Below are 25,889 nucleotides of genomic sequence, written 5' to 3'. Positions count from 1 at the left end.
TTAATCCGAGCTACAAAAGCAGTTAAACACCTAAACATAAAATATATTGAAGTTTGAATCAGCAAGATGGACACTCTAAGTTTGGGAAGGAAGTCTTTTTTTTTTTTTTTTTAATTTTTTTGAATGTTTATTTATTTTTGTAAGATAGAACGACAGAGCATGTGCAGGGAAGGGTCAGAGAGAGAGGGAGACACAGAATCCAAAGCAGGCTCCAGGCTCTGAGCTGTCAGCACGGAGCCCGACGCGGGGCTCGAACTCACAAACCATGAGATCATGACCTGAGCCAAAGTTGAACACTTAACCAACTGAGCCACCCAGGTGCCCCAAGGAAGTCTTAATGTAAGTGATCTAAGTTTTGCTAGTGGGTAGGAAACAACCACCCACCAATCCCAGGCTAAGCTGTCTCTGATGTCCTTGCATATCACACCATCATAACTGAGATATGAGATGTTTTGTTCTTAGTGTACGGCACATGCACTTAAAACTTCCGAGGGAGTTAAAGGAAGGAGAAAGGTAATGCTAAGTAACCCATAGTCATAGTGTTATATGCTTTATACTGTTTTATTTAATTCTCACAACTACTCTTTCACTGAAGTTAAAAGTAAGTAGGAAGTAACTCTTTCTTGGGAAAGGAAATAGATAATTAAAGGAAGTTTAGGGGTATACTTCCAAGGGAAGGGGCAGGTTAAAAACTATTTTTAGTTCAGGATAAGTTCTTTGCAGTTGTTCTTCTGTGAAATCACAATAAGCAAGAAAGGACAAGAGTCCAGGGTAATAAACTTTTTTTTTTTTTTTTTTTTTTGAGGTCTATCAGTTCAAGGTACTTCTTTCTGCTGGTGTGGCCACCATGTTCATTTCTGAAGCCAGTATGATGTGAAGGAACTCTAGTGTGCTATTTGATGAGGTTGTCAGCTGAGGCACATGGCAGAATTTTGGGGCTAAGGGGTATAGTTAGTAAGTGGGTATTAAGAACTGCCTTCCTTCTGTATTACGGTGTCATGGGAATTTAAAGTGATTTTGCAATCGCTCTTGGGAGATAATTTTCTTGGTTCTTAGAACAAGTTGGAAGATAAACTTTGGACAATGTATTATACTATGCCCTTTGCAATTAAATAACCCAAGATAATATGTTAAAGTTTAGTGGAGATTTAAATTCCTGAGCTGATTAAAGAGTTAAGACTATTAGGTTTTTAAAATGTTAATATTACTCCCAGAGTTTCTAGGCATTATGTAGTGATGAATTGCATGTTTCCATCGCTTATTATTTTTCTATCTTGCAGAACAGCTCAGCATTAAATAACAACTAAAATTACAGTTCAACCTGAAGCCTTGGGCCAGAGCAGGAAGACCTTGAATTTCTGGCTGACTTTGGGCTGCATCGCATCCACGAATAGTGGAACCATTGAAAATTAAGGGTTTGTTATGGAACTGCTGTTTCAGGAAGATAAATCTGGCTGCGTTTGCAAATGTCTGGGACAAAGAAGAGATAGAGGCAGTCCACTTGGAGGCTACTGTAACATCCAGGCTGAGGTGATCAGAGCCGGGGTGTAAAGGAAATGGTAAGAAATGAAAAAAGAAAATAGTGTCTGCAACCAACACTAGACGATAAACAGACCCAGTAAGGTTGGGTGAGTGAGGAAGTGAACTGAAAGAACGGCTCCGTGTTCTCCAGAGGCCCGAACTTGTGAACAGAGGCCCCTCAATTACTCTTCCGTCCTTAACGCGGACGTCCTGGGATCAACTGGAAAGCTCCAGCCTCAGGCTGGTCAGGCCAGCAAAAGACGCATAGGCGGAAGGACCCGCCAGGCGGACCCGCCAGGCAGGTCCTCCAGCCTGCCCGTCCTCGCAGCCTCCGCTCTAAAGCAGTCCCTCTGGTTTCTACCCTTCTCTCCTCACCTTTGGGAGTCCCCAGATCACCCCCCACCCTCATCCTCCAGCCTTGGCCGGCACCGCCCTCTGTCCCTCCCCTCCCCCTCCCCCTTGGGGGGGCTGACTCGTCCGGCTGCCACGTCTCACTGATGACATCACCAGGGCCGCTCGGTCTTAGCCAATCCGCTAGGGGGAGTCCGAGCGAAGTCCAAGCCAGCGAGTCAGCGGGGCGGGGACCAGGGAGGGGCAAGAGGGTGGGGAGGTGAGAGAGTGGGGAATGGGGCGAGCGACAAGCTCTCAAGTACGCATGCGCCAGAGGCGCGGGGTCTGGCGGGAAGTTGAGTCCTGGTTGACACACCACACCGTCCGTCTCCAGCTCCCGCTGTGGGTTCGAACTCTCTTTCCCGGCGTGCCACGCGGTGCGGCCGCCCTTTGGGCTGTGTAAAGACCCCTCGGTCTAAGGCTTTCCTATTTCCTGGTTCGCCAGCGGCCATTTTGGGTGGAAGCGATAGCTGAGTGGCGGCGGCTGCTGATTGTGTTCTTAGGGGACGGAGTGGGGGAAGACGTTTGCTCTCCCGGAACAGCCTATCTCATTCCTTTCCCTCGATTACCCGTGGCGCGGAGAGTCAGGGCGGCGGCTGCAGCAGCAAGGGCGGCGGTGGCGGCGGCGGCAGCTGCAGTGACATGTCCAGCATGAATCCCGAATAGTGAGTGCAGGAGAGCACCGGTCGGCTGGGTCCGTGGGCCTGCTTGGAAAAGCTTAAGAGGGGTGAAGAGGGCTGAGGCGGGAGTGAGGGCCTCGGCCAGGGTGAGGTGAGGGTGGTAAGGCAGGAGATGCTGGTGGCCCGGAGTCGGGCCCTATTGTCTGACGGAAGAGGGGTGGCCGGGGGGAGGGGTCGGGTCGGAGGGGTGAGCCGCCCGGGCCTGGACCGGGTCTGGTTGGAAGCCCTCAGTGCCGGCCGGTGCAGAGGAATAGTCTGTTGAGGGGGTTGGGGAGTTTGGGAGTCGGTGGTGGGGCGGCGGGAAGGGGGGTAGTTTCTCGCAGAGGCAGTGACTTTTGAAGGAAGACTTATTTTTAAGGGGGGAGAGGATAGACTGGGAGAGCTGTCCTAGAGGGCACTGTCAGACCCTGCGCCCGCACTCTGCGGAGCTGTCAGAATCGTCAGGGTGGAAACCTGCTTTACTTGTAAATCTTGAGCTTGTTGGCTCTTTCTTTCACTCTCCCAGCCAGGCTGCAGGTAATATGGATGCTTTTCCCACTGCGTGGGATTGAGGGGAATGAGTAGATGGTGAGAAGAGATTTTATTTTACATTTTTAGTTTAGTTTTTTTTTTTTTTTTAACTTATTCCCTGGGGTTCTTCAAGAACTCACGGGGCCCATTGCCTTTTTTTTTTTTTTTTTTTTTTTTTTTAGAGGACACTGAAGTCATTTTGTCTTGTGTAGGTCGAGAAAAGAAAAACAACTAAGACGTAGGAACATTTTTCTGATGTTATCAAACTAAAGGAAGACTGCTGTCAAGTTGAAAGAGAAACGAATGGGCTCTATGATCTGTAGGTTTTGGATTACCTTCTTGAATGCTCGAAGATAGGGAATGAGGTTCCATGACGTGTCATGAAAAGTTAATGCATTTCTTTTTTTTACTCAAGAAGTCACCACAGCATATGTGACACACCTGGCACCTTTCCTGGGAACTGGTGTTCACTTTTCTTGGGAAGACTTCTTTGGGCGCTCTTTAATGGCCCTTTAAAAAAAAAAAGTCCTCCTTCAGCGTACATATATAAATTAATGAATGGAGGAGATTTAATTGGTGTTCTTCAGCATCAGAAGGCTTTGGGGTAGAGAGGGATTTTTTTTTTTAAGCCAAAGTCAGTATTTTAAAAGTTGACTTTATTTGCTTCTTTGGTCAGTTAGTGCTAACAGTTCCCCTAAAAGGTCTACCCATCAGTTTAGCTGACTGTCATGTGTGTGTCACATGGTTCTTGCAAAATGCATTCTGACTTCAAGTTTTGTAATACGGTGGTTTGATGCTGAAATGTCCCCTTTTGCACTAAACAGAAGCCATTCTATTTCATTAAAATTTTATATACTTTAAGAAATTGAGGATCGTGTTCCCATAGTGCCATGTTTGCTATGTTGGCAGTTTTTAATTTCTTTATCAGACTCCTAGGACAAAGTTGGTTTTGCACAATTAGGGAGAGTTGAACTTGAGGATCCTAATTTGGTGGTTTTCCTGGCAACAATAAAGTACATGGATTTGTCACTTTATGGAGACTTGTAAACCTTGTCCATTAGGGGAGTTCCTTCTATATGCTGAATATATTTAGTACTATAAATAGATTTTGAAGATTAGTTTAACAGAACCATGACAAATTATTTGGCCTCTGAATTTGTTTCTCCTTCCATAAAATAGGATAGCAGTCAGTATTCCTATCAGGGTAGTTGTGAGATTCAAGTGTATGCAAAAGAAGAGCACTCCAGGTGGTGTGTGTCATGTCATTATCATGTGTGACATTCTAGTAGTGCTAGGATTTAGGAATATAATCCTTACCCTTAAGGAGTTTATAATGGAATATAGAAAATAGTTTGGTAAATGCCAGTAGAGCTCATTCCAGATGTGCAGCATGGATAGGAGCAACAAGAGTTCACAGGAGGGTGGAGGGTTGTGGTTGGGCAGTTGGGTTCAGGAAGAATTTATAGAAAAGAGGCTTGTGAGAGAATTATTAGCAGTAGATTTAGAGAAGCTCTAGGGAGTGGGGAGGATTTTTCAAGGGGGAAGAAAGGAAAATGGTTAATAAATGGCAATGATAGTAATTCTTAAGTAAGTGCCAAACCATCCATTAATGATCTCAACAGGATCAAACCCAGAAGTCATTTTTATACTTTTTCTGCTATCGAGTATGCCCGTAACTGGCCAATTATACTTCTAGTCTAGACTGTGTCTAATAAAATAGGAGTTGGGAAAACCTTTGAAGAGCATTAGTGAAAATTACTTGGAGAGGAGGTGATGGGTATTTTATTAGGGAAGGTCACAAGGGCAAGCAGCAAGCAGATTTTTAACAATGTGACTTGCGTTTTTTCTTTTTGTCTTTAATGAAGTTAACCATCATAAAAGTAGTTAGTGAAAAATCGGAAAATAGAGAAAAGAACAAAAATTCTTATAAGTCTATTTACTTTAGTACCTGTTCTAAACTTTAAAATCTTTTATTTTTTCTTAAATTAAAACTTAATGGGTGAGTGCTTTCACAATTCTATGGTGTTGTCTTAACAGCTTATACTTATAGCCGTATATGTTAGGTATAATATATGTTACAATACATGTGTATTTTGGCATACACATATGTTGATGTGAAAGGGTAGAACACTAGATAATGTTTAAAAGTGCTCTCTAAATATTCCTTGTTTTTGGTTTATCATCTAATTTATCTTATTCCTTTTAGAAACTTTTAAAATCTGCTTCATGGGTGCCACTGAATTTGGTAAAATGAAAATGGGTTCTTGATAAAAGAAAAAATTTGGTTCTTTCAGAAGGAACAGGGTTTTTTTAGATTATTGATCGACATATAGGATTGCCTGTTGGTAGCTTTTTTATTGAATGCTTTTACTTTATGATCTTTTAGTTGTAAACTTGGTTTGGGAGGAGGAGAATGAGAAATATAGCAGCCAAAGATTAAATTTTAAGCTGTCCCTTTGACTACTTTCTACATTATTTGGCTAATATGGGAGAAATGACAACCCTGGGTTATCTTTATGGCAGAAATTAAGGGTAATGACTGATTTGTGAATTTCAAGTACAAACAAAAAGAAAAAGCAACTGGAAGTGGAATCTGAATAGTGGGAAAAGTAGGTGAAAAGATCAAATCCTTCTTTTTTCTGGAGATCTGACGATTTTTTGAGCTAGGTGGTGAAGCAGGCAGTGATTATTTCAGCACACTGGTTAAGAAATACTTAGCATTATTGTCATACCAGAAACACTTTTTTCTAATCCATAAGCTTTTGGTGGATTTTTTAGTGTCAAGAAAACCATTTTGGCTACTTCATCTGTAAGGAGTGTGTTAAAAATAAAGTGTGGGTACTTATCATGGATATACCAATTAACTACAATAGGAAGGACTATAGTAGTCTTCTTGGATCACCTGTAGTTCTTTAATGTAGAAAAATTTTATAGTGGGGACACTGGGTGGCTCAGTCGGTTAAGCGTCCGACTTCGGCTCAGGTCACGATCTCATGGTCCGTGAGTTCGAGCCCCGCGTCGGGCTCTGTGCTGACAGCTCAGAGCCTGGAGCCTGCTTCGGATTCTGTGTCTCCCTCTCTCTCTCTGCTCCTCCCCCGTTCATGCTCTGCGTCGGGCTCTGTGCTGACAGCTCAGAGCCTGGAGCCTGCTTCGGATTCTGTGTCTCCCTCTCTCTCTCTGCTCCTCCCCCGTTCATGCTCTGTCTCTCTCTGTCTCAAAAGTAAATAAACATTAAAAAAAAAAAGTTTTATAGTAAATGCCTTGTTTATGTTTTAACACGGCTTCTGAATGATGTTTGAGATCATGGCTCAGGATTTAATCAGTCTTTCAAACTTTGCTCTTCTAACAGGAGACTAATAATAGTAGACTTAATGAACATTTGCCTTTTTCTTTCTTTCTTTTTTTTTTTCTGCCTGCACTTTTAACATAAGAGTTTGAAAGTAAAAGCAACTTAATATGTTTTGTTATCTGACAATAATAAGTATGTCATAATTGGCTTTCATACACTTTTTTTTAGAACTTTTTTTATTAGAAAAGAAATCAACTAAAGTAAGTTGCCTTTTTTTGGTTGTCTTGATGAGTTTTGGGTGGTGTTGGTAATGGTTTGAAAAATTCAGAAAAGTTTAAAGAAGAAAAATAACCAGTATTCTCACCATCCAGAATATACTTTCTTAATTTCTGTAGAGAATCAGCATGTGTGATTTTTTGGGGCGTGTGTTTCCGGCAGCTATGTAGAATCTACAGCATGAATCTTAAGAGTTTTGTGTGAATATATGATCTTGTCAGGTCATTTGAAGAGAACTGAAATTTGGCATTTAATATTTTTTTCATCATTAAGTTAAAATGAGAATTTTTGACAGTTTCTTACATATTCCAAATAAAAATTTTTAAAAAATATTAAAAGATGAAAGAGCTTCAGAATCCAGTGTTCTCTTGAAAACTCTTTAGTTGACTTTTAAGGAGAATTTTGCTTTCTGAGTAATTTTGTTTCTTGGATATTTCAGTCTTTTTTATTCTGAAAGCAGTCTTAGTAATTTATCTATGTGCTACCATTTTGTTATATTCACATCCTACTAGCAATCCTTTGTGTGCATGTATTTCTTTCCTTGGCAACTTTTGACTATACGTTTAGGACAGTTTTACTATTTGCCATTGTAGTAAAGTTTCATTTTTGATAATTAATAGCTTTTTTTTTTTTTGCTAATGTTATCTATTCTTGTCTTCTTTCTAATGTATGAAAATATTTAAGGTCAAGTAAAATGCTTTTTAAGGTTTTTGAGATTTAAGGTTTGCTAAAAAATACTTTGAGTGTTTTAAGATGAAAATAAACTAAAAATGGATATAGAATGACAATGCATGAGGTATTTTAGATATGTAGCTTATCAGCTTTTTACCACTGTCTGAGCTCAACTTTGGAGTTTCAGTAAAAGAGGCAAAATGCCTCCCCCCTTCCCCCACCAAGGAGAGAGGCATGGTCAGACTACTCCTCTCTTTTCCTGTAGAAGGTGGAGCTGAGATTGCTTTTTTGATGTCTAGAATAGTATTTAGGGAAGAACACCTAGGTCTTGGCTTTTCTTTCAAACTGCTCTGTGTTTCAGATAATAAATAAAAGGGTAATGTGGGGTGATATTTGGAAAAAAATAATAGTCCTGAGGAGTGAGAGAACAAGTGTTGGTTTGTTGAGAAATGGGGTACAGAGGAGGAGTAGGAAATGAAGTTTTCCTTGGTAGTTTTGTGACTGGTTGGCTCAGTGGCTAGGAGCACTCTGCTTTATTAAATCCAAGGTTGTGATAGGTTCCGATTAAGTTTACACTGTTCCCTGTTTGTAGATTTCCTAATTCTGACAGGTGGTGTTCATGTAAACACCTTTGTTTATAAGGGGGACCATTCTTTGGAAACATCATTTTTTTTTTAACAGAAGCTACTATTTAACGAGTGCTTACTATGTGCCAGCCACCTGGCTTCAGGGGCATTTTTTTTTTTTGCAGTCTGTGCTTCAAACTAGTGAGCAATTACATAAATTATGTAATTGAAGTTTTCTATGAACAGTGATAGATTCACCTTGTCTGAATATATTTCCTTTGAATAACAATAGTACTTAAATGGAATTATTCTTTGTTTTTTTCACTCTGCCTATAGATATTTTCCAATAACTTGATTTAGGGCAGTTATTCTTTTTTTGTTTTGTTTTTTAATTCCAGTTAACATATATTGTTATATTAGTTTCAGGTGTACAATTACACCTGCAACAGTTCAGCATTTCCATACATCACCTGGTGCTCATCACCACAAATTCACTCCTTAATCCCCATGCTTATTTAAGCCATGCTCCATCACCCTCCTCTCTGGTAACCATCAGTTCTCTATAATTGAGAGCCTGTTTCTTGATTTGTTTCTCATTTTTTTTCCCTTTTGTTTTGTTTCTTACATTTCAAATATGGGTGAAGTAAGGTATTTGTCTTTCTCTGACTTACTTCCCTTAGCATCATATGCTTTAGCTCCATCCATGTTGTTGCAAATGGGAAGATTTCATTCTTTTTTATGTCTGAATAATATTCCATTGTGTATATACACACACACACACACCCCCCCCCCACATCTTTTTTGTCCATGGATCAATCGATGGACACTTGGGCTGCTTTCATATCTTGGTTCTGGTAAATAGTGTTACTATAAACATAGGTGTACATGTATCCCTTTGAATTCGTGTTCTTGTATTCTTTGGGTAAATATAAAGCAGTTTTTCTTAACCCATTTATTATGGTCATGTACTCCTAGGAGCATTTGATGAAATCTGTGGACATGCTCCCTTTGTGCATACATACAACATTTTGCATAAAAGTGCATGCTGTTTATACTCAGTTTAATATAAAGTCTGGTATTGAGCTAATTAGCTTTAAAATGTGAGATTTATTTGGGTATGCTTTATTTTCGTGAACTATTCTGTGCTTCTTTTTTTTTAAAAATGCTACCTTTCTGTTTCTCCTTAAATTACTAATATATGAGTTGTTTCCAAGAGCCTTGAAACAGGCACATGAAGTTCACAAAACATTAGTGTTTGCATAAAGAACAACAGATCATTTCTGTAGTATCTTTACTACCTCAGTAAAGATATAGTTAGGATAATGCCTAGCCAAGTGTGATATAGTCTTAAGTGTTTGATGAAACTTATACAAATAGTCAGATAGCTAGCTTTATAAAAGGACATTTGAAGCAACTTTGTGAAATACACACTGGATAATCATTTAGTGCTTTATTTGTAGATTGGTGGCTAGCACCTGTCTTCATAAAGACCAATTGGATTCATCACTTACTAAAGCTAATGAAGTCTGAACTGTAAAATTTACCATGCTTTTTTGAGCCAAGCTGACTTATTTTCTACCAACACAAATGTTCTAAGTTAATTTAAGCAGTGAATCACACTTTACTTTGTATTTGGTCAGGTCCTGTGTACTAGTTCATAATCGTTTGACTCATTCTGATAGGTTTTATATGTATGACTTACGGTTTTTATCATCTGAGTATGTAAAATACATCATTGAAGGAACATGGTGTGATAAAAAACAGCTTTTGGAGTTACAAACCCCAGGTTTAAGTTCAGATTGATACTTACCTCTGCAAGTCATTTATGCGTTTTTAGCCTGTTTCTTTCTCTATAAAATGTGATTAGTACCACCTCAGTTCTGAGTCTCAAGAGTAAACTGTACAGTGCTATAGAGATGTTATTTGACATGTATATTCTAATAAGGGATATTAGACTATAAATGGCCAGTGGTTTCAGTTTTAAAGCTTTTTCTCACACATGATTACTCATCACCCAATTAGTCTGTTTTTGTCTACTTTAACAATTTTCTTAATACACATTTTAAAAAAATTTTCTAGTAAATGCATACCTATGTGTGTGTGTATATGCATGCACACACACACGGGTAATTTCAACCTTACAAGAAAGCTTGGTAAAGAAAACAGCCAGCCCTTTCTCTGTCATTAGTCAGAATATGCTAGGAGTTGGGGCAGGGGATGGGGGGGGGGGGGAGTTTTTTTTTGATTGTCAAAGATGGACTCTGCTCGCAGGTGCATACCAATTTGTTAAGAAGATGACTCATGGGGGCACCTGGGTGGCTCAGTAGGTTAAGCATCGGTTAAGTGTCCTGCTCTTGATCTCCGCTCTGGTCATGATCTCTTCGTGGGATGGAGGCTGTGTATCAGGCTCTGTGCTGGTGGCATGGAGCCTCCTTGGGATTCTCTCTCTTCCCCTCCCCAATCCATGCTTTTCACTTTCGCAAAATAAATAAGTTAACTTTAAAAAAAAAAAAAAGGCTCATGCTCAAACAAGTATAATTGGTATCACAGTATTATCACAGATTTAATCTTGTGATACTTTTAAAAAATAGAATGGCAGAATAGGTGATGCAGAAGATTTAGAGAAAGGGCCTATGATTTCTATGATTAACAGGACGTTTTACTTATGTTTTATTTAGCTGGAGAGTAACAGAGTACTGAGGAGGACTCTCCAGAACCCTTGATGCTAGTCTTGGGATGTAGTCAAGAGCTAACAATTTGAGTTGTCATCAATAGCCAGAAATTTTATTTATGTACATTCTTTCCTTCAGTCCTGTGAAGAAATAGTGTCCTAGGTTTACAGATGTGGAAACAAAGGCAGAGAGGAGTTTAATGGCTTGCCTAAGGGCATTCAGTAAGCAGCAGAATTGGAATTTTAACTCAAGGGCCTGTGATTTCACAGTCCTAGTATGCGGTTTCCAACTTACTGTGTGTGCTTAACTCTAGAAATTTAAAATTTGAGCCAGTTAATTAGGCGACTAACATTTTTGTGGTCAGTGTCTTTTAAAATTTATGATTAGAGAGGTCTTTTTAAAAATGTTAAAGGTTTGTGAAATACATGTTACGAGGTACATATTATGGTCTTTGACTTTCTCTTTCACATCTTGGGTTGGTATTTAAAGCTTCCTTAGGCTTGAAGTCAATTATTGTATCCATTCTCAGTTTTTCTACCCTCATGACTATTCTTGAATATTTATACTTGGGGCCTTTGAAGTCATGGATGTGTTTCTGTGAGTAAAGCAAGTGAAGCAGAGAACTGCCTTTCTTTTGCTGGAGAGGGCATCCTTGCTGCAGACCATGTTACTATGTTGTGTGTGCTAGGCTTTGGGAGTTGTGACTGGTGTGATCATAGTACTTACAACTGTTAGTTGGTAATTTTTAAACCTTTATTTTAGATTATACTAGTAAATTCCTGTGGTATTTTGTCACCATCATCTGAACAGAGGCTTTGGATAAATAGCTTTAAAGTTTTTGTCAAAGCTCTTAAAGGTTTTTGTCAGGTTACCTAGCAGTTTGGAGGGAGGAAGGAAAAATAATAATAATTGCCACTTATTGTGCTTCTGTAATGTGCCAGATACTGTGCTACAGGTTTTAGAGGCATTTTTTTCTAAATCTGACAAGAAACCTAAGGTAGAGGGTGGAGCTTGAATTCAAATACAGGTCGTTCCAGCTCTAAAACCCGTGCAGGCTTTAAAAGGTAAAAGAAGTAGAGGATATTTACATCTCCTCCCTGGCATATTTTTCAGCAAATACTGGTTACATAGGTTGTAAGACCTGTCTACTTTTTTTGTCCTCTTGTATGACTTGCCACTTTGTTTAGAGCTACCAAAGTTTCCTTCATTTTCAGAATTCCAACTTTGAATTTTTGGAACACTTCTAAACTGAGCTGAAATGGAACCTGGAAAATTAATTTATTGTCTCTAAATATCAAAGAAAAATGTGTACTTTTATGAATAGCCTATGGGGACAATTTTTAAAAAATTGCTTGGCTATTTCGTTAAATTTGGAAGAAAGACTGTTGTACTCTGAGATACTTGATGATTACTTTGACAGTGCTTTTGTCCATAGCTGAAAATTTATTTTTTATTGTTTTTAAGTTTGTTTGTTTGTTTATTTATTGAGAGAGAGAAAGAAAGAGTCCTAAGCAGACAACACACTGTCAGTGCAGAACCCAGTGCAGGGCTTGAATTCCCAGACTATGAGATCATGATCCAGCTGAAAACAAGAGTTGGACCCTGGTGCCCCTGTTTTGTTTTTTATGTAGTTTAGTCTTCAAAGTAATATGTGCTTTATAAAGTTCAAACAATGGAAATATGTGAAGGAACTAAAAGTTTTTACCTCTTTTCTCCAGCCTGATGGTCAATTTTGAATTGTTTTCCGTGGAGCATACTTGAGTGAAGGGGAGCACCTGGGTGGTTCAGTTTGTTCAACGTCCGACTTCGGCTCAGGTCATGATCTCACAGTTCTTGGGTTCTAGTCCCACATGGAGCTCTCTGCTGTCAGCACAGAGCCTGCTTCAGATTCTGTCCTCCCCCTTCCCTGCTCAAGTGTGCGTGTGCGCGCGCGCTCTCTCTCTCTCTCAAAAATAAAGCATTAAAAAAAAAAAAGTGAAGAAGAAAAGTTGATGTCAGACACAGTTAACTGCAGCCCAAGTTTTTATTAATCATTCCATACCCTAGAGTCTAATAGAACAGTGTATAGTTTAATAGTGAATTAAAATTTGGCCACTGTGTCATAATATCATAGTCATAATTTTGTTTTAAATTTTTTATGTGAGCTTAGGTTATTTTCAAGTATGACATTTATAAAAAAGGTAGAATAACATTCCTATCATGCAAGGGAATTTGCTCTGGATGAAAAACACATTTACTTTCCACTTAACTTTTAAAAATAGTAGGCCTTTTCTAAGATATAGGTGACATGAAGTTTGTATTTTGGGAGTACTGTGTGGATAAAAATGACTTTATATTATAGCCAATTGTTTTGCTTTTGTCTTTTCTTCCTTGGTATGTTTCCAGAGGGTGGAATATTGAAAGTTGTGTTAATGTCAGTCAGCTTTCTCTTACATATGACCTATGTTTGGTAATCTAAATTTTATTTCATAAAAGAAAAATGTTTATTCTTATTTAATCCAAAAAATTGACTTCATATACTTGTGGCTATATTGGGAATGTGCCAGTGCTATCTTGACTCTGCTCTACCTATTTAGAAATCATTTATGTTATGGTAGTAATGCTGGATGAACTTGCAGAGGTGTTAAGTCTTTGGAAAAAACCTCTGGTTAAAACTTTTCTTCCTCTCAAATAATTTGTTTTTTGTTATAAGAGTAATATGTATTTATTGCAGACTGTGAAAAAAGTAAAGAAGGTATCAGTTGTAATCCTAAAATTTAGAAGTGTCCATTTTCTCCCAAATCTTTTATGTATGTGAACATTTTTTAAAAACAAAAGTGGGAAATGAATTATACTAAACAAAATGCAATCTTTTCACAAGTGTTTCACATAAACAGTCTCTACAGGTTTTAGAATTCCCAGTAGCATTTTATTTTATTGTATTTTTATTATTAATGTTTATTTATTTTTGAGAGACAGAGAGAGCATGAGTGGGGGTGGGGCAGAGAGAGAGGGAGACACCGAAACTGAAGCAGGCTCCAGGCTTTGAGCTGTCAGCACAGAGCCTGACTCGGGGCTGGAACTTGGGAATGGCAAGATCATGACATAAGCTTAACCAGCTGAGCCACCCAGGCGCCCCTCCCAGTGGCATTTTAGATTCAGACATAAGTGGATTCATCCCTTACTACGTATTTTATGTACAGTGTGGTAACTTCATGAGAAGGAAACCACTTTACCTAAGTAGAATTTTGAACCAAAGTTTGTTTTTGTAACTTGTTTAAAGTATAATCCTGTTCTCACAATAGGGACTTTTTTAAAAATACAGAAAATTATCTGTTAGTGCTTGCATGCAAAAATGGCAGAGGTATCAAGATTGTATTCAGATCATAAATAATGGAAATAGAGAATTTCCAATATTGCTGAAGTAGACCATGAATTGACTTACAGGAGATAGTGAAAGAATTTTTTTTTCAATCGCCGTTATCTTTGATGCCCCACCACCCGTTTGTTAAAGGCTGTTTATTTCCCTGAATCTGTCTCTTTCTATCCAGCCTTAATCCGTCAGTCTACCTTAACTGTCTTTGCTTTCTCACTGAATTATCTCCTGTTTAAATTAAAATGTAATCTTTGCTCATGTTAATATAAGTTCAAGCAGTTCAAGAGTTTTCTCTAATACTTGTGCCTCAAAAGCAGCTTTTAAGTCTTTATTTTGTAGATTCCAGCAAGATTTCTGATTTGTTGATTTAACTTGAGCAAACACAAAATATGTCTCTCTTATGTTTAAAAAATAACAGCTAGCTTTTCTTTTTCTTAAAAAAATTTTTTTTAAATGTTTATTTTTGAGAGAGAGAGAGAGAGTGTGACCACAGGAGAAACAGAGAGAGGGGGAGAAACAGAATCTGAAGCAGGCTCCAGGCCCCAAGCTGTCAGCAGAGAGCCTGACACGGGGCTCAAACCCACAAACCAGCCCCACAAACCGTGAGATCATGACCTGAGCTAAAGTTGGATGCATGATCGACTGAGCCACTCAGGTGCCCCAGGAGATAGCTTTTCAAAGAGATTGTTATTCTGTGCCCATTTCACTAATGTCCTCATACTTAGTGTTTTTTCAAAAAATATTTTACTCCTTCCATCTTTGTATTTATCCTGTTTTTATTTTTTTATTATGTTATTTTTTAATGTTTATTTTTGAGAGAGAGAGAGAAAGAGAGCACGCACAGGGGAGGGGCAGAGAGGGGAGACGGAGTATCTGAAGTGGGCTTTGTGCTGACAGCAGAGCCCAGTGTGGGCCTTGAACTCACAAACTGAGATCATAACCTGAGCTGAAGCCGGACGCTTAACCAACTGAGCCATCCAAGTGCCCCTACTTTGTGGTTTTTTAAAAATCTTTTTGTTTTGAAATATATTTATAGAAGAGTTGTAAGAATAGTACAGAGAATTCCTGTATATCCTTCACTTAGCCTCCCCTAATATTAACATCTTGCATACCAAAGTACATTTATCAAAATTAAGAAATTAACATTGGGGGCGCCCGGGTGGCTCATTCGTTTGAGCTTCTGACTTTGGCTCAGGTTATCATCTCGCGGTCCATGAGTTTGAGCCCCGCGTCGGCCTCTGCTAACAGCTCAGAGCCTGGAGCCAACAGCTCAGAGGCTGGAGCCTGCTTTGGATTCTGTGTCTCCCTCTCTCTCTGACCCTCCCCCGTTCATGCTCTGTCTCTCTCTGTCTCAAAAATAAATAAACGTTAAAAAAATTATAAAAAAAAAAAAGAAATTAACATTGGTACATTATTAACTAAACTACAGACTTTTATTGTAGTTTCTCTAGTTTTTCTCTTAATGTCCATTTTCTATTATAGAATCCAGTCCAGGATACCATGTTGGAATTACCTGTTATACATGTTAGCCTTCTTCAGTCTGTGTTTTTCTCAGTCTCCTGTTTTTCATGATCTTCACACTTTCGAAGAGTGCTATTAGATATTTTGTAGAATGTCCTTCAATTTTAATTTGTCTGATGTTTTCTCATGATTAAACTGGGGTTATGGACTTTGAGAAGATACCTTAGAGGCGGAGCACTCTACTCATCACATTGTATCAGAAGGTACATGAAATCAGCGTGACTTCTTACTGATGATACTCACCTTAATCAGTTAAGGTGGTGTCTGTCTGGTTCCTCCATTGTGAAGTTACTATATTTCCCTTTCCATAATCTTAGAAAGCAGTCTTTAAGAGCGCACACTCAACAGAAGGGAATTAAGTCCATCTTCTAGATGGAGGAGTATTCGAAGAATTTGTGGGCAAAGTTAAAGCCACCACAGTAATAAATATTTGAGGGGACATACTTTGAGGCCATGTATATATCCTGTTTCTCCTTAAAGTTTCACCCGCAAATTTTAGAATTCATTGTTGGATTTTGCCTGCAGCAGTTATTACTGTGGTGATCTATTGATGATTTTCTACTTCTCTCATTCCTTCTACATGTATTATTTGGACTCCTATAAGGAAGATTGATCTCCTAGTTATTTATTTAATAGTTGATACCAGTATGAACTCATGGTTGTTTATTTTATTCATTGGCCTATAACCCAATACATGGTTTATTTTGTGGTTCAGGTTATTCTTCCTTGGCCAGTGAGGGAACTTTCTGTTAGTTCCTGTGTCCTTTTAACATGCCGTGTCCCCATCCATTTTTTACCCCTAGGATTTTGCCAAAATGTTAATCAAGGATGGCCATAGATCTTCTTTAGTTGTGTCTCACAACAAAAGAGACCTGATTAAAAATGCAAATTTAAAATGTTCTCTGGTCTCTTAGCACATGCTTTGTAAAAGGTACAATGCCAGATTTTTGGATATACAGATGAGTAAGTTAATCTTCATACTCACAGGTATGTCTGTGAAATGAAGGGAATTAAGGAAATGGATTTTCTTTTTTTTGAGAGAGAGAGAGTGAGTGTCTGAGCAGGGGAGGGGCAAAGGGAGAGAGAGAATCTTAAGCAGGGTCTCATGCCCAATGTGGAGCCAACCAGGAACCAGGGACTTGATCTCAGGACCATGAGGTCATGACCTGAACTGAAATTAGAAAATCTAATTTAGAAGAATGTGGTGATTTTGTAACTCTATAGATTTCTGAACTAGAATAATCTTTTTTTTTTTTTTTTTTTTTGCACTCTGGTCAAAATTATATTGTAAACTGAAAATCCAAATTCTTGGGGAATAAATGAAAACACATTTGCTAAACTGTTCTTGACTCTATACCAGAATTGTCACCTCGTGCTTTCTAATTATAGATTTTTGTGTTTTTGTCAGCATTTTTACTGTGTTCTGTTTTGTAAATTATAGTTAGAGACATATCTTTAAGCAGTCTCGAATCTCTGAATTCTCTTGAACATTTGGTATATTAATAATTTAGAAATAAGCTACTACAGTAGTAGGTAATTTTAAATGTTCCAATGCAAGTAATGTGCTATTGATCATACTCTCCAGGTATGTGTATTCAGTAAGAGGAAGAAGTTTGTGAGTTTGATTTTGTTTGCCATTCTCCTCCAAGTCTCTTGTCATGTTAGTAAAACTGGAAAAAGTTTTTACTTTTTCCAGTGATTAGCTCATTGCAGAGAAGAGTGCTCAACTGTTCATATTATTTATAATAGCTGTGAACTGTAAATTATCAGAAACTCATAAATTAACTGTTTTAAATTTTTTTTTTTCAACGTTTATTTATTTTTGGGACAGAGAGAGACAGAGCATGAACGGGGGAGGGGCAGAGAGAGAGGGAGACACAGAATCAGAAACAGGCTCCAGGCTCCGAGCCATCAGCCCAGAGCCTGATGCGGGGCTCGAACTCACGGACCGCAAGATCGTGACCTGGCTGAAGTCGGACGCTTAACCGACTGCGCCACCCAGGCGCCCCAAATTAACTGTTTTAAAATAACACTGTAAAAGTTAAAAAGAATGTGATAATTGAAAAAGTTGATTTTTAGAAAATTAACTGTTAATTTCTTTTAATCATAACGTAATTTGTAACACACTTAGGAAGCATTCTTGTTTTTTTCCAGCCTTATGTTTATGCTGAAATAGAGAAAGTTGATCTTTAAGGTAATGAACAGTATTCAGGCAATGTTTGTGGCCCAGTGCTGTCTTTTATTGTAACAGGGTCCAATACAGCTGATTCAGGGGGTGTTAATTGAGTGTTCACTGGATGCCTGGCACTGTGCTCTGGGAGATTGGTGATTTCAGGGCATTTGTTGTGTCTAAATTTCTGTTAAAAGCTAAGTAAAGTAGTATCAGTGGTGTGATTATTCTTGCTAACTGCAATGTAAATTGTTAACATGTACTCATTGCTAATGTTCATCATTCTTAAGAATTTATTTGGTCTTGGGCGCCTGGGTGGCTCAGTCAGTTAAGCATCCAACTCTTGATTTCAGCTCAGGTCATGATCTTGCAGTTTGTGGTTTTGAGTCCCATGTTGGGCTCTGCATTGGCTGTGCGGAGCCTGCTTGTGATTCTCTCTCTCTCTCTCTCTCCCTCCCTCCCCGTCCCCTGCTTGTGCACGTATGTGCGCATGCTCTGTCTCTCTCTCTCTAAAAATAAATAATAAACTTAAAAAAATTTTTATTTGGTCTAAGCAGGATGTCAGTAGTACTAACGTCAGTTCAGTATTATTTATTATGGGTAAATTTTACAGTCATTATTCCCTTCCCCTCCTTTTTTCTTTAGGATCTCAAACTGGAAAGGATGCTAATTATTTATTAGTTCATCCTGTGCTTAAATCCCCTTTATGACTTAAGAGCTTCTTGTTTCCTTCTATGATTTTTATTTTGTTGCTGAGTAGGGCACTTTGGATTTTTTTAAATTTTTTTTTTTCAGATATAATTAGGGACAATAAGTGTGCTATGATAACTTGGTAAAACTAGAAAAACATTTTAGGTAATACATAATCACTGTGTAAACCTAAGTAGCAGTTGATGGATATCTACAGAGATAATCACTTCTGAATGTTTTACATATTGCTTACATTTAAATAATTGTAATCTAAATTTAAATTGTGATATTTGGGTTTCGCTTTAAGTGTATCATTTTTAAAAATTTTATTTTTTAAATTTACATCCATGTTAGCATATAGTGCGACAATGATTTCAGGAGTAGATTTCTTTTTTTTTTTTTTAATTTTTTTTTTTTCAACGTTTATTTATTTTTGGGACAGAGAGAGACAGAGCACGAACGGGGGAGGGGCAGAGAGAGAGGGAGACACAGAATCGGAAACAGGCTCCAGGCTCTGAGCCATCAGCCCAGAGCCCGACGCGGGGCTCGAACTCCCGGACCGCGAGATCGTGACCTGGCTGAAGTCGGACACTTAACCGACTGCGCCACCCAGGCGCCCCATGGAGTAGATTTCTTAATGCCCCTTACCCGTTTAGCCCATCCCCCCTCCAACAACCCTTCCAGTAACCATTTGTTCTCCATATTTAAGAGTCTCTTATGTTTTGTCCCCCTCCCTGTTTTTATATTATTTTTGCTTCTCTTCCCTTGTGTTCATCTGTTTTGTTTTGTAAAGTCCTCAAATGAGTGCAGTCATATGATATTTGTCTTTCTTTGACTGATTTCGCTTAGCATAATACCCTCTAGTTCCATCCACGTAGTTGCAAATGGCAAGATTTCATTCTTATTGATTGCCGAGTAATACTCCATTGTGTATGTATATATATACATACCACCATACATACACCACCTCTTCTTTATCCATTCATCCATCGATGGACATTTGGGATCTTTCCATACTTTGGCTATTGTTGATAGTGCTGCTATAAACATTGGGGTGTGTGTGCCCCTTCGAAACAGCACTTCTGTATCTTTTGGATAAATACCTAGTAGTGCAATTGCTGGGTCATGGGGTAGTTCTATTTTTAATTTTTTTGAGGAATCTCCATACTGTTTTCCAGAGTGGCCGCACCAGTTTGCATTGCCACCAGCAGTGCAAAAGAGATCCTTTTTCTCCACATCCTCACCAACATCTGTTGTTGCCTGAGTTGTTAATGTTAGCCATTCTGACAGGTGTGAGGTGGTAACTCATTGTGTTTTTGATTTGTATTTCCCTGATGATGAGTGATGTTGAGCAGTTTTTCATGTGTCAGTTGGCCATCTGGATGTCCTCTTTGGAGAAGTGTCTATTCATGTCTCTTGCCCATTTCTTCACTGGATTATTTGCTTTTTGGGTGTTGAGTTTGAGAAGTTCTTTATAGATTTTGGATACTGACCCTTTATCTGATACGTCGTTTGCAAATATCTTCCCATTCTGTCGGTTGCCTTTTAGTTTTGCTGATTGTTTCCTTCGCTGTGCAGAAGGTTTTATTTTGATGAGGTCCCAATAGTTCATTTTTGCTTTTGTTTCCCTTTGTAAGTATCATCTTTTAAAATCACAAAGGACAAAACTGAAAATTATGAATAGATTTTCTTTAAAAAAATCTACAAATTCTGGATTTTTTTTTTTTTTTTTGAAATTCTTAACACAGAAGTAGTCCGAGTTAGAAAGGAGGTATGAGGGACTGGGCAGTATGGAGGCCATCTGGTCCAGGAAGGAATCCTGCTCCGTGAAGGAATCCCTGGGGCTGGTTTTTTAGTTAGTCCTGGCTGTTTCATGTACATAAATAGAACCTAGCTTTCAGCATTTTCTGAAGAATGCTTTAAATATCAAACTTAGAATGTTGGTAAAGTATGTTGACATAAGCAGCGTTTGATTTTACCAATCTTGTCTAAAATATTTTTATTTTTTTTTAAAGTTTATTTATTTATTTTGAGAGAAAGCAGGGGAGGGGCAGAGAGACAGAGAGGGAGACTCCCAAGCACGGATAGTGTAGAGCCTGAAGTGGGGCTCGAACTCACAAACCATGAAATCATGGCCTGAGCCAAAACCAGGAGTCAGATGCCTAACCAGTTGAGCCACCCAGGTGTCTCTAGTCTAAAATATTTTTAATACAGGTTTCAGAAGTTAATGATTCTTTTTTTTTTTTTTTAAGGGTAGAATTCCAGGTGGATGTCAGGAAAGGAACATAAAAGCCCCTTCGTTGGAGGATTGCTATGAAATAGTGATCTGATCTTGGAATTTGAAGGAGAGATTTATGTTTCATAAATAAAGGAAATTATATTTCCTTTCATTCTTTCCTTGGAAGTAGTTCACTGATAGAGATCACGGGTGGCATTGCCTGTCTTACTTTTATAGAATTGTGTCCTATTCAGTGATTCATGAAAAGGGCTTTTGCTTTTGGTTGCAGTTTTGGCTTCTGAAGCCATTCACGGGCTTTTCAGGAGTCCTCAAGTGAGCTATTATTCTTGGCTTATATTTTGGTTGTAGAGCCTACAGTGCGGTATGCATTTTATTAATGTGATTTTCTTTTTTTTTTTTTGCAGTGATTATTTATTCAAGTTACTTCTGATTGGCGACTCTGGGGTTGGAAAGTCTTGCCTCCTCCTTAGGTTTGCAGTAAGTTGAAATTGAAATGCCTTTAAAGAAGTTTATGCTGTGTTTTCTAGGTAGTCAAAGGATTAAACAATTTTATTCAGAATAAAGTAGTTCTTCCTGAATTTATATATTTGAAAGTCTCCAAGTATACATTCCCAGTGATATGTTGGACTCTTAAGCTCTTGATTTTAAAAGAAATTCAGCAAAGTGTGATTATAAAGTTAGAATGTCTAACACTCTTGGTAGAGTTCAAATAGTTGGCTTGTGTTTAAGTGACTTGATGAAAAATGAATCTTCAAGTAAAATTTTAGTAGGATAAAAAAAGAGCAGGGCCTGGTACACTTTTTTTTTTTCTTTTTTCTTTTTTTTGACAATGGCATAGTCTGTATGCTACACTTCACAAACAGATATGTAACTTTGAACCTACTGAATAGAATCCACAGTCTTCCATAGTCTTTATCAACTGCCTTCAAATTTAGCATGTTTTCCTTCTCACTGTCTAGGTCATTGGTTCTCAGAGTATGGTCCAAAGACCCCTGGGGATCATCAAGACTTTCTCAGAGGGTCCATGAGATTAAAACTTTTATCCTAATAATACTAAGCCGTTAGTATTTACTAACTAAGTATTTACTTAGTATTAAGACAAAAGACATTTGCCTTTTTCACCGTGTTGACATTTGCTCTGATGATGCAAATGCAGTGGTGGGTAAAACCTCTGGTGCCTTAGCACCACCTCAAGGCAGTGCTAAGTGCCAAACTATACTCTAGTCAAAGTATTTACTTGTATTTACTCATGGGATGGCGGCAGGGGGGTCAGGGGGTGATTTTCACTTAAGAGTGTCTTTGATGAAAACAGTGAAAATGATTAATTTTTAAAAGTCTTGATCCTTGAGTATTCTTTTTTAAATATTCTGTGTGAAAAAATGAGGAGAACATATAAAGCACTTGAACTGCAGACTGAAGTATGTTGGTTGTCTTGAGGAAAATAAAAACACTTGTATAGTTGAATTGTGAGCTGAACTAGCTCCTTTTTTCTTTTTCTTTTCACTTGTTTCTTACTTGAAAGAACAGCTGACAAACTGTAGTTATGTAGAATTTGGTGGTATTGGGCAGACATTTTCTCCAATGTACTGAGACTGTCATTTCAAGGGAAATAACTGATAGCATTTGCTGTATGTAATGAAATTTAAGCTTTCAGGGGAAAATTAGAAGTTTAGAAAACTTGAAATTCACTGTGAACTTGACAGCATGTCATACTTGACTTTTCTGATTGACAGTATTAATACCACTTAAAATATATGTTATATATATATATGTATATGTGTATATACATATAAAACAGTTAATGAAACCAAGGAACCAAGCTAAAGAGCCACCTATGTTTTATTCTAAGGAACTACTAGAATAGAACATAGGTGGCTCTTTATCTTGTGTGAAAATATTTCCTAATATGGAAACAAATCAGGAAAGAAAAGATTATTAATTTGATTGCATTAAAATTAATGTCAAGCACTTAAAAGTGTTAAAAAACCAGTGATACTAGCAAAAAAATATACATGAGGAGGGGATATTCTCAATATATAAAGCAAATGTACATATTAGTATGAAAAGGATATTTGTCATAATGGGAATATGGGCAAATAACATGAGTGAGCAGTTCACAAAAGAAGAAATAAAAATTGACAAAAGTTCAATTTTATTTGTAGTTAAAGACTTTAAAATTAGGTAGTACTTTTTATTAAATTGGCAAATATTAAAATCAGGAATCATCCATAATAGTAAATCAGTAATCCTGGTTATGTGGGAAGAATCTGGCATCTCTTGATGAAAATGGTTATAGCCTGAGGTGTCTGTTTCAAAGAAAATCCTCTCTGGGATGCCTGTTGATCTAAGCCACAGGTTTCAGTACTACCCACCTACCTAGTAGCATTTAAGCATTTAAGAGAATACTGATTCCTGGGCCCCTAGAATAGAGATGAGCTGCAAAACGTATAATAAAGAAATGTACAGGGACACCTGGGCGGCTCAGTTGGTTAAGTATCTGATTGTTGATTTCGGCTCAGGTCATGGTCTCTGCAGTTTGTGAGTTTGAGCTCTGCATTGGGCTCTGCACTGACAGTGCGGAGCCTGCTTGGGATTCTCTCTCTGCCCCTCCCCTGCTCTTGCACACTCACTCACTCTCCAAATAAACTTAAAAAAAAAAAATGTATAATAAGCTATGGGAGCACAGAGGGAAGAAACTCTAGGAATTGGCCAAGGAAGTTGAGGAATGTTTGGACAGTCAGTATTGCCTGAGCTCAGAATTGAAGAATGAATAAAAATTGTAACCCGGGGACTGGGGATTAGGAGGTATGCAGAGAGAGATGTTGAAAATTTGGACAGAAGGAAGAACATGTGCAGTGGCTCAGAGGCATGCAAATAAGGCACATGTAGGGATTTATAAGAATTCTAACAAAGCATTCGTAAGTATTTCCAACAAAGCATCTATCATGTAGGAGTGCTAAGTGAATGTTCATTGCGCTCATTTTGTTCTCTGTCCACTTTCTGTAGTATCTGATATTTATTAGACAATCAATTAAAAACAAATAAGATTTTTAAAATGTTTGTTCATTTTGAGAGAGTGTGCACGAGCTGGGGAGGGACAGAGAGAGGGAAGAGAGAATCCCAAGGAGGCTCCATATTGTCAGTGTGAGCCTGATGTAGGGCTTGATCTCACAAACCGTGCATGTCTAAAAACTGGACATTTTGCGGGGCACCTGGCTGGCTCAGCTTGGTGGAGCATGCAACTCTTGATCTAGGGGTTGTGAGTTGGAGCCCCACATTGATTGGGTGTGGAAATTACTTAAAAATAAAATCTTAAAGAAAAACTGGACATTTTATAAAGTAACAGTGCCATTGTGAGCTTACAAAATGAATAAATATCCCAGATTGTCTCAGAAATGTGGTGTCACAGTTGGTTTGAATCAGGATTCAAGCATGTTCTATACATTCCATTTGGTTGTTTGCTGCTTCATCTAAGTTGTTCCAACCTCCTTTTTTATTTATGTCTTTTACTTTTTGCAGAACCTGGGTAGTTGTCACATAGATTTTCCAACATTTTAGATTTGTCACTTTGCTTTTTTGTGGTGTCTTAAAACTTGTTCCTTTATCCTTCTTGTTACAGTAATTGGAAGCCCCAGAACCATGCTGTTTTTATGGTAGCTATGAGCCCCATGTAGTCACTTGAATTGAAATTAATTAAATATGCATAAAATTTACAATTCAGTTCCTTGTTCTCCATTACCTTAGTGGTAACTGTATTGACTAGCAGTTTGTAGAACCTTTCCATCATCAAAGAAAGTTCTGTTTGACAGAACTGCTCTTAATAGATTTAGGCCCATCTTTGTTGGCAGAATACTTCATAGGAGTTACCTTGTGCTTGCTAAGATTATTCAGTGAGTTTAGGTGGTGATAGCTTGATCTCTCCTTTCACATATCTTTTCACAAACATTTTCAGTTAAAGAGAAAAAAAAAAAGTTTTGTTTCCATTCTAAATAAAATGTCATGGCAGATACTTGAGAAAAATAGGTATAATTTTAAAAGTCCATTGAGTTAAACATTGTTCATGCAAAAACTTGTGCATAGGTGTTCATAAAGCAACATTATTCGTAATAGCCAAAATGTGGAAACAACCCAAATGTCCATCAACTGATCGATGGATGACAAAATGTCTTATATCCATACAATGAACTATACTCAGCCATAGAAAGGAATAAAGTACTGGTACATGCTGTAACATGAATGAACCTTGAAAACTTTATCCTGAGTGAAGGAAGCTAGACATAAAAAGCCACATATACATGATTCCACTCACATGAATGTCCAGAATACACAAAGCCACAGGGACGTAAAGTGGATTAGTAGTGGTTTCTGGGGTCTGGGGGAGAGGAGGAAATGAAGAGTGACTGCTACTGGGACAGGGTTTCCTCTTGGGGTGATAAAAATGTTCCGCAGTTAAATAACGGTGATGGTTGCACAAGCTTTTAAAAGTCATAACTAGGAAATAAAATTGACTTCTACAAAAATGGAAGAAGAGAAGGACCTCCTTCCTTTGTGGCGAATATATTGGATGGAGGGTCACGGAGGGGAATGAGTGTTCTGCTGATTAACAATTAGAGGGGGACGCCTGGGTGGCGCAGTCGGTTAAGCGTCTGACTTCAGCCAGGTCACGATCTCGCGGTCCGTGAGTTCGAGCCCCGCGTCAGGCTCTGGGCTGATGGCTCAGAGCCTGGAGCCTGTTTCCGATTCTGTGTCTCCCTCTCTCTCTGCCCCTCCCCCGTTCATGCTCTGTCTCTCTCTGTCCCAAAAATAAATAAACGTTGGAAAAAAAAAATTAAAAAAAAAAAAACAATTAGAAACATCACTTGTAATCATTAAAAATATGAAACCTTTTTCTATATGATGTATGTAAAGAATTTGCAAACAGATGTTTGATAAAATTAAAGAACAGCTGTTAAGAAAATCCTAAGAAGAAACTATTAAATAGTGCGTTGTAATCAGAACGCAAACTGAGTATTGGGATGGAGTAGCTGTTCTCAACATGTTATGCTTTATAAACTTTATCAACTTTATAGATAAAAGTTGAAATTGTATTTTCTTATTTACTTTATTGAACATTAATTTTATTAACTTTTTTTCCCTTTAGGATGATACATATACAGAAAGCTACATCAGCACAATTGGTGTGGATTTCAAAATAAGAACTATAGAGTTAGATGGGAAAACAATCAAGCTTCAAATAGTAAGTCATTTTTAGACTAGAATTTGTTTTGGAAATTATTTTGGTAAATTTAGAATGTATTTGTTATGATCTTCAGAATCTCATGTACCTGTGGTAGAGTGG

The 25,889-nt window shown here is 38.1% G+C and overlaps 1 protein-coding gene across 1 annotated transcript in view; it reads left to right on the top strand.

Annotated features, from left to right (window-relative positions):
* The first annotated feature begins 2,334 nt into the window (after positions 1-2,334).
* The window catches only part of RAB1A (RAB1A, member RAS oncogene family), a 31,282-nt gene continuing 7,727 nt past the window's right edge, over positions 2,335-25,889 (top strand). The window contains exons 1-3 of the mRNA XM_047851366.1: positions 2,335-2,576; positions 20,956-21,028; positions 25,692-25,787. Of these exons, the coding sequence (XP_047707322.1) occupies positions 2,554-2,576; positions 20,956-21,028; positions 25,692-25,787 (192 nt within the window). The 5' untranslated portion in view covers positions 2,335-2,553. The remainder of the gene's footprint in view (positions 2,577-20,955; positions 21,029-25,691; positions 25,788-25,889) is intronic.

Source organism: Prionailurus viverrinus, chromosome A3 (assembly GCF_022837055.1).
Source record: "Prionailurus viverrinus isolate Anna chromosome A3, UM_Priviv_1.0, whole genome shotgun sequence".
Taxonomy (NCBI): domain Eukaryota; kingdom Metazoa; phylum Chordata; class Mammalia; order Carnivora; family Felidae; genus Prionailurus; species Prionailurus viverrinus.
This window is presented reverse-complemented; position numbering and strand designations above follow the sequence as displayed.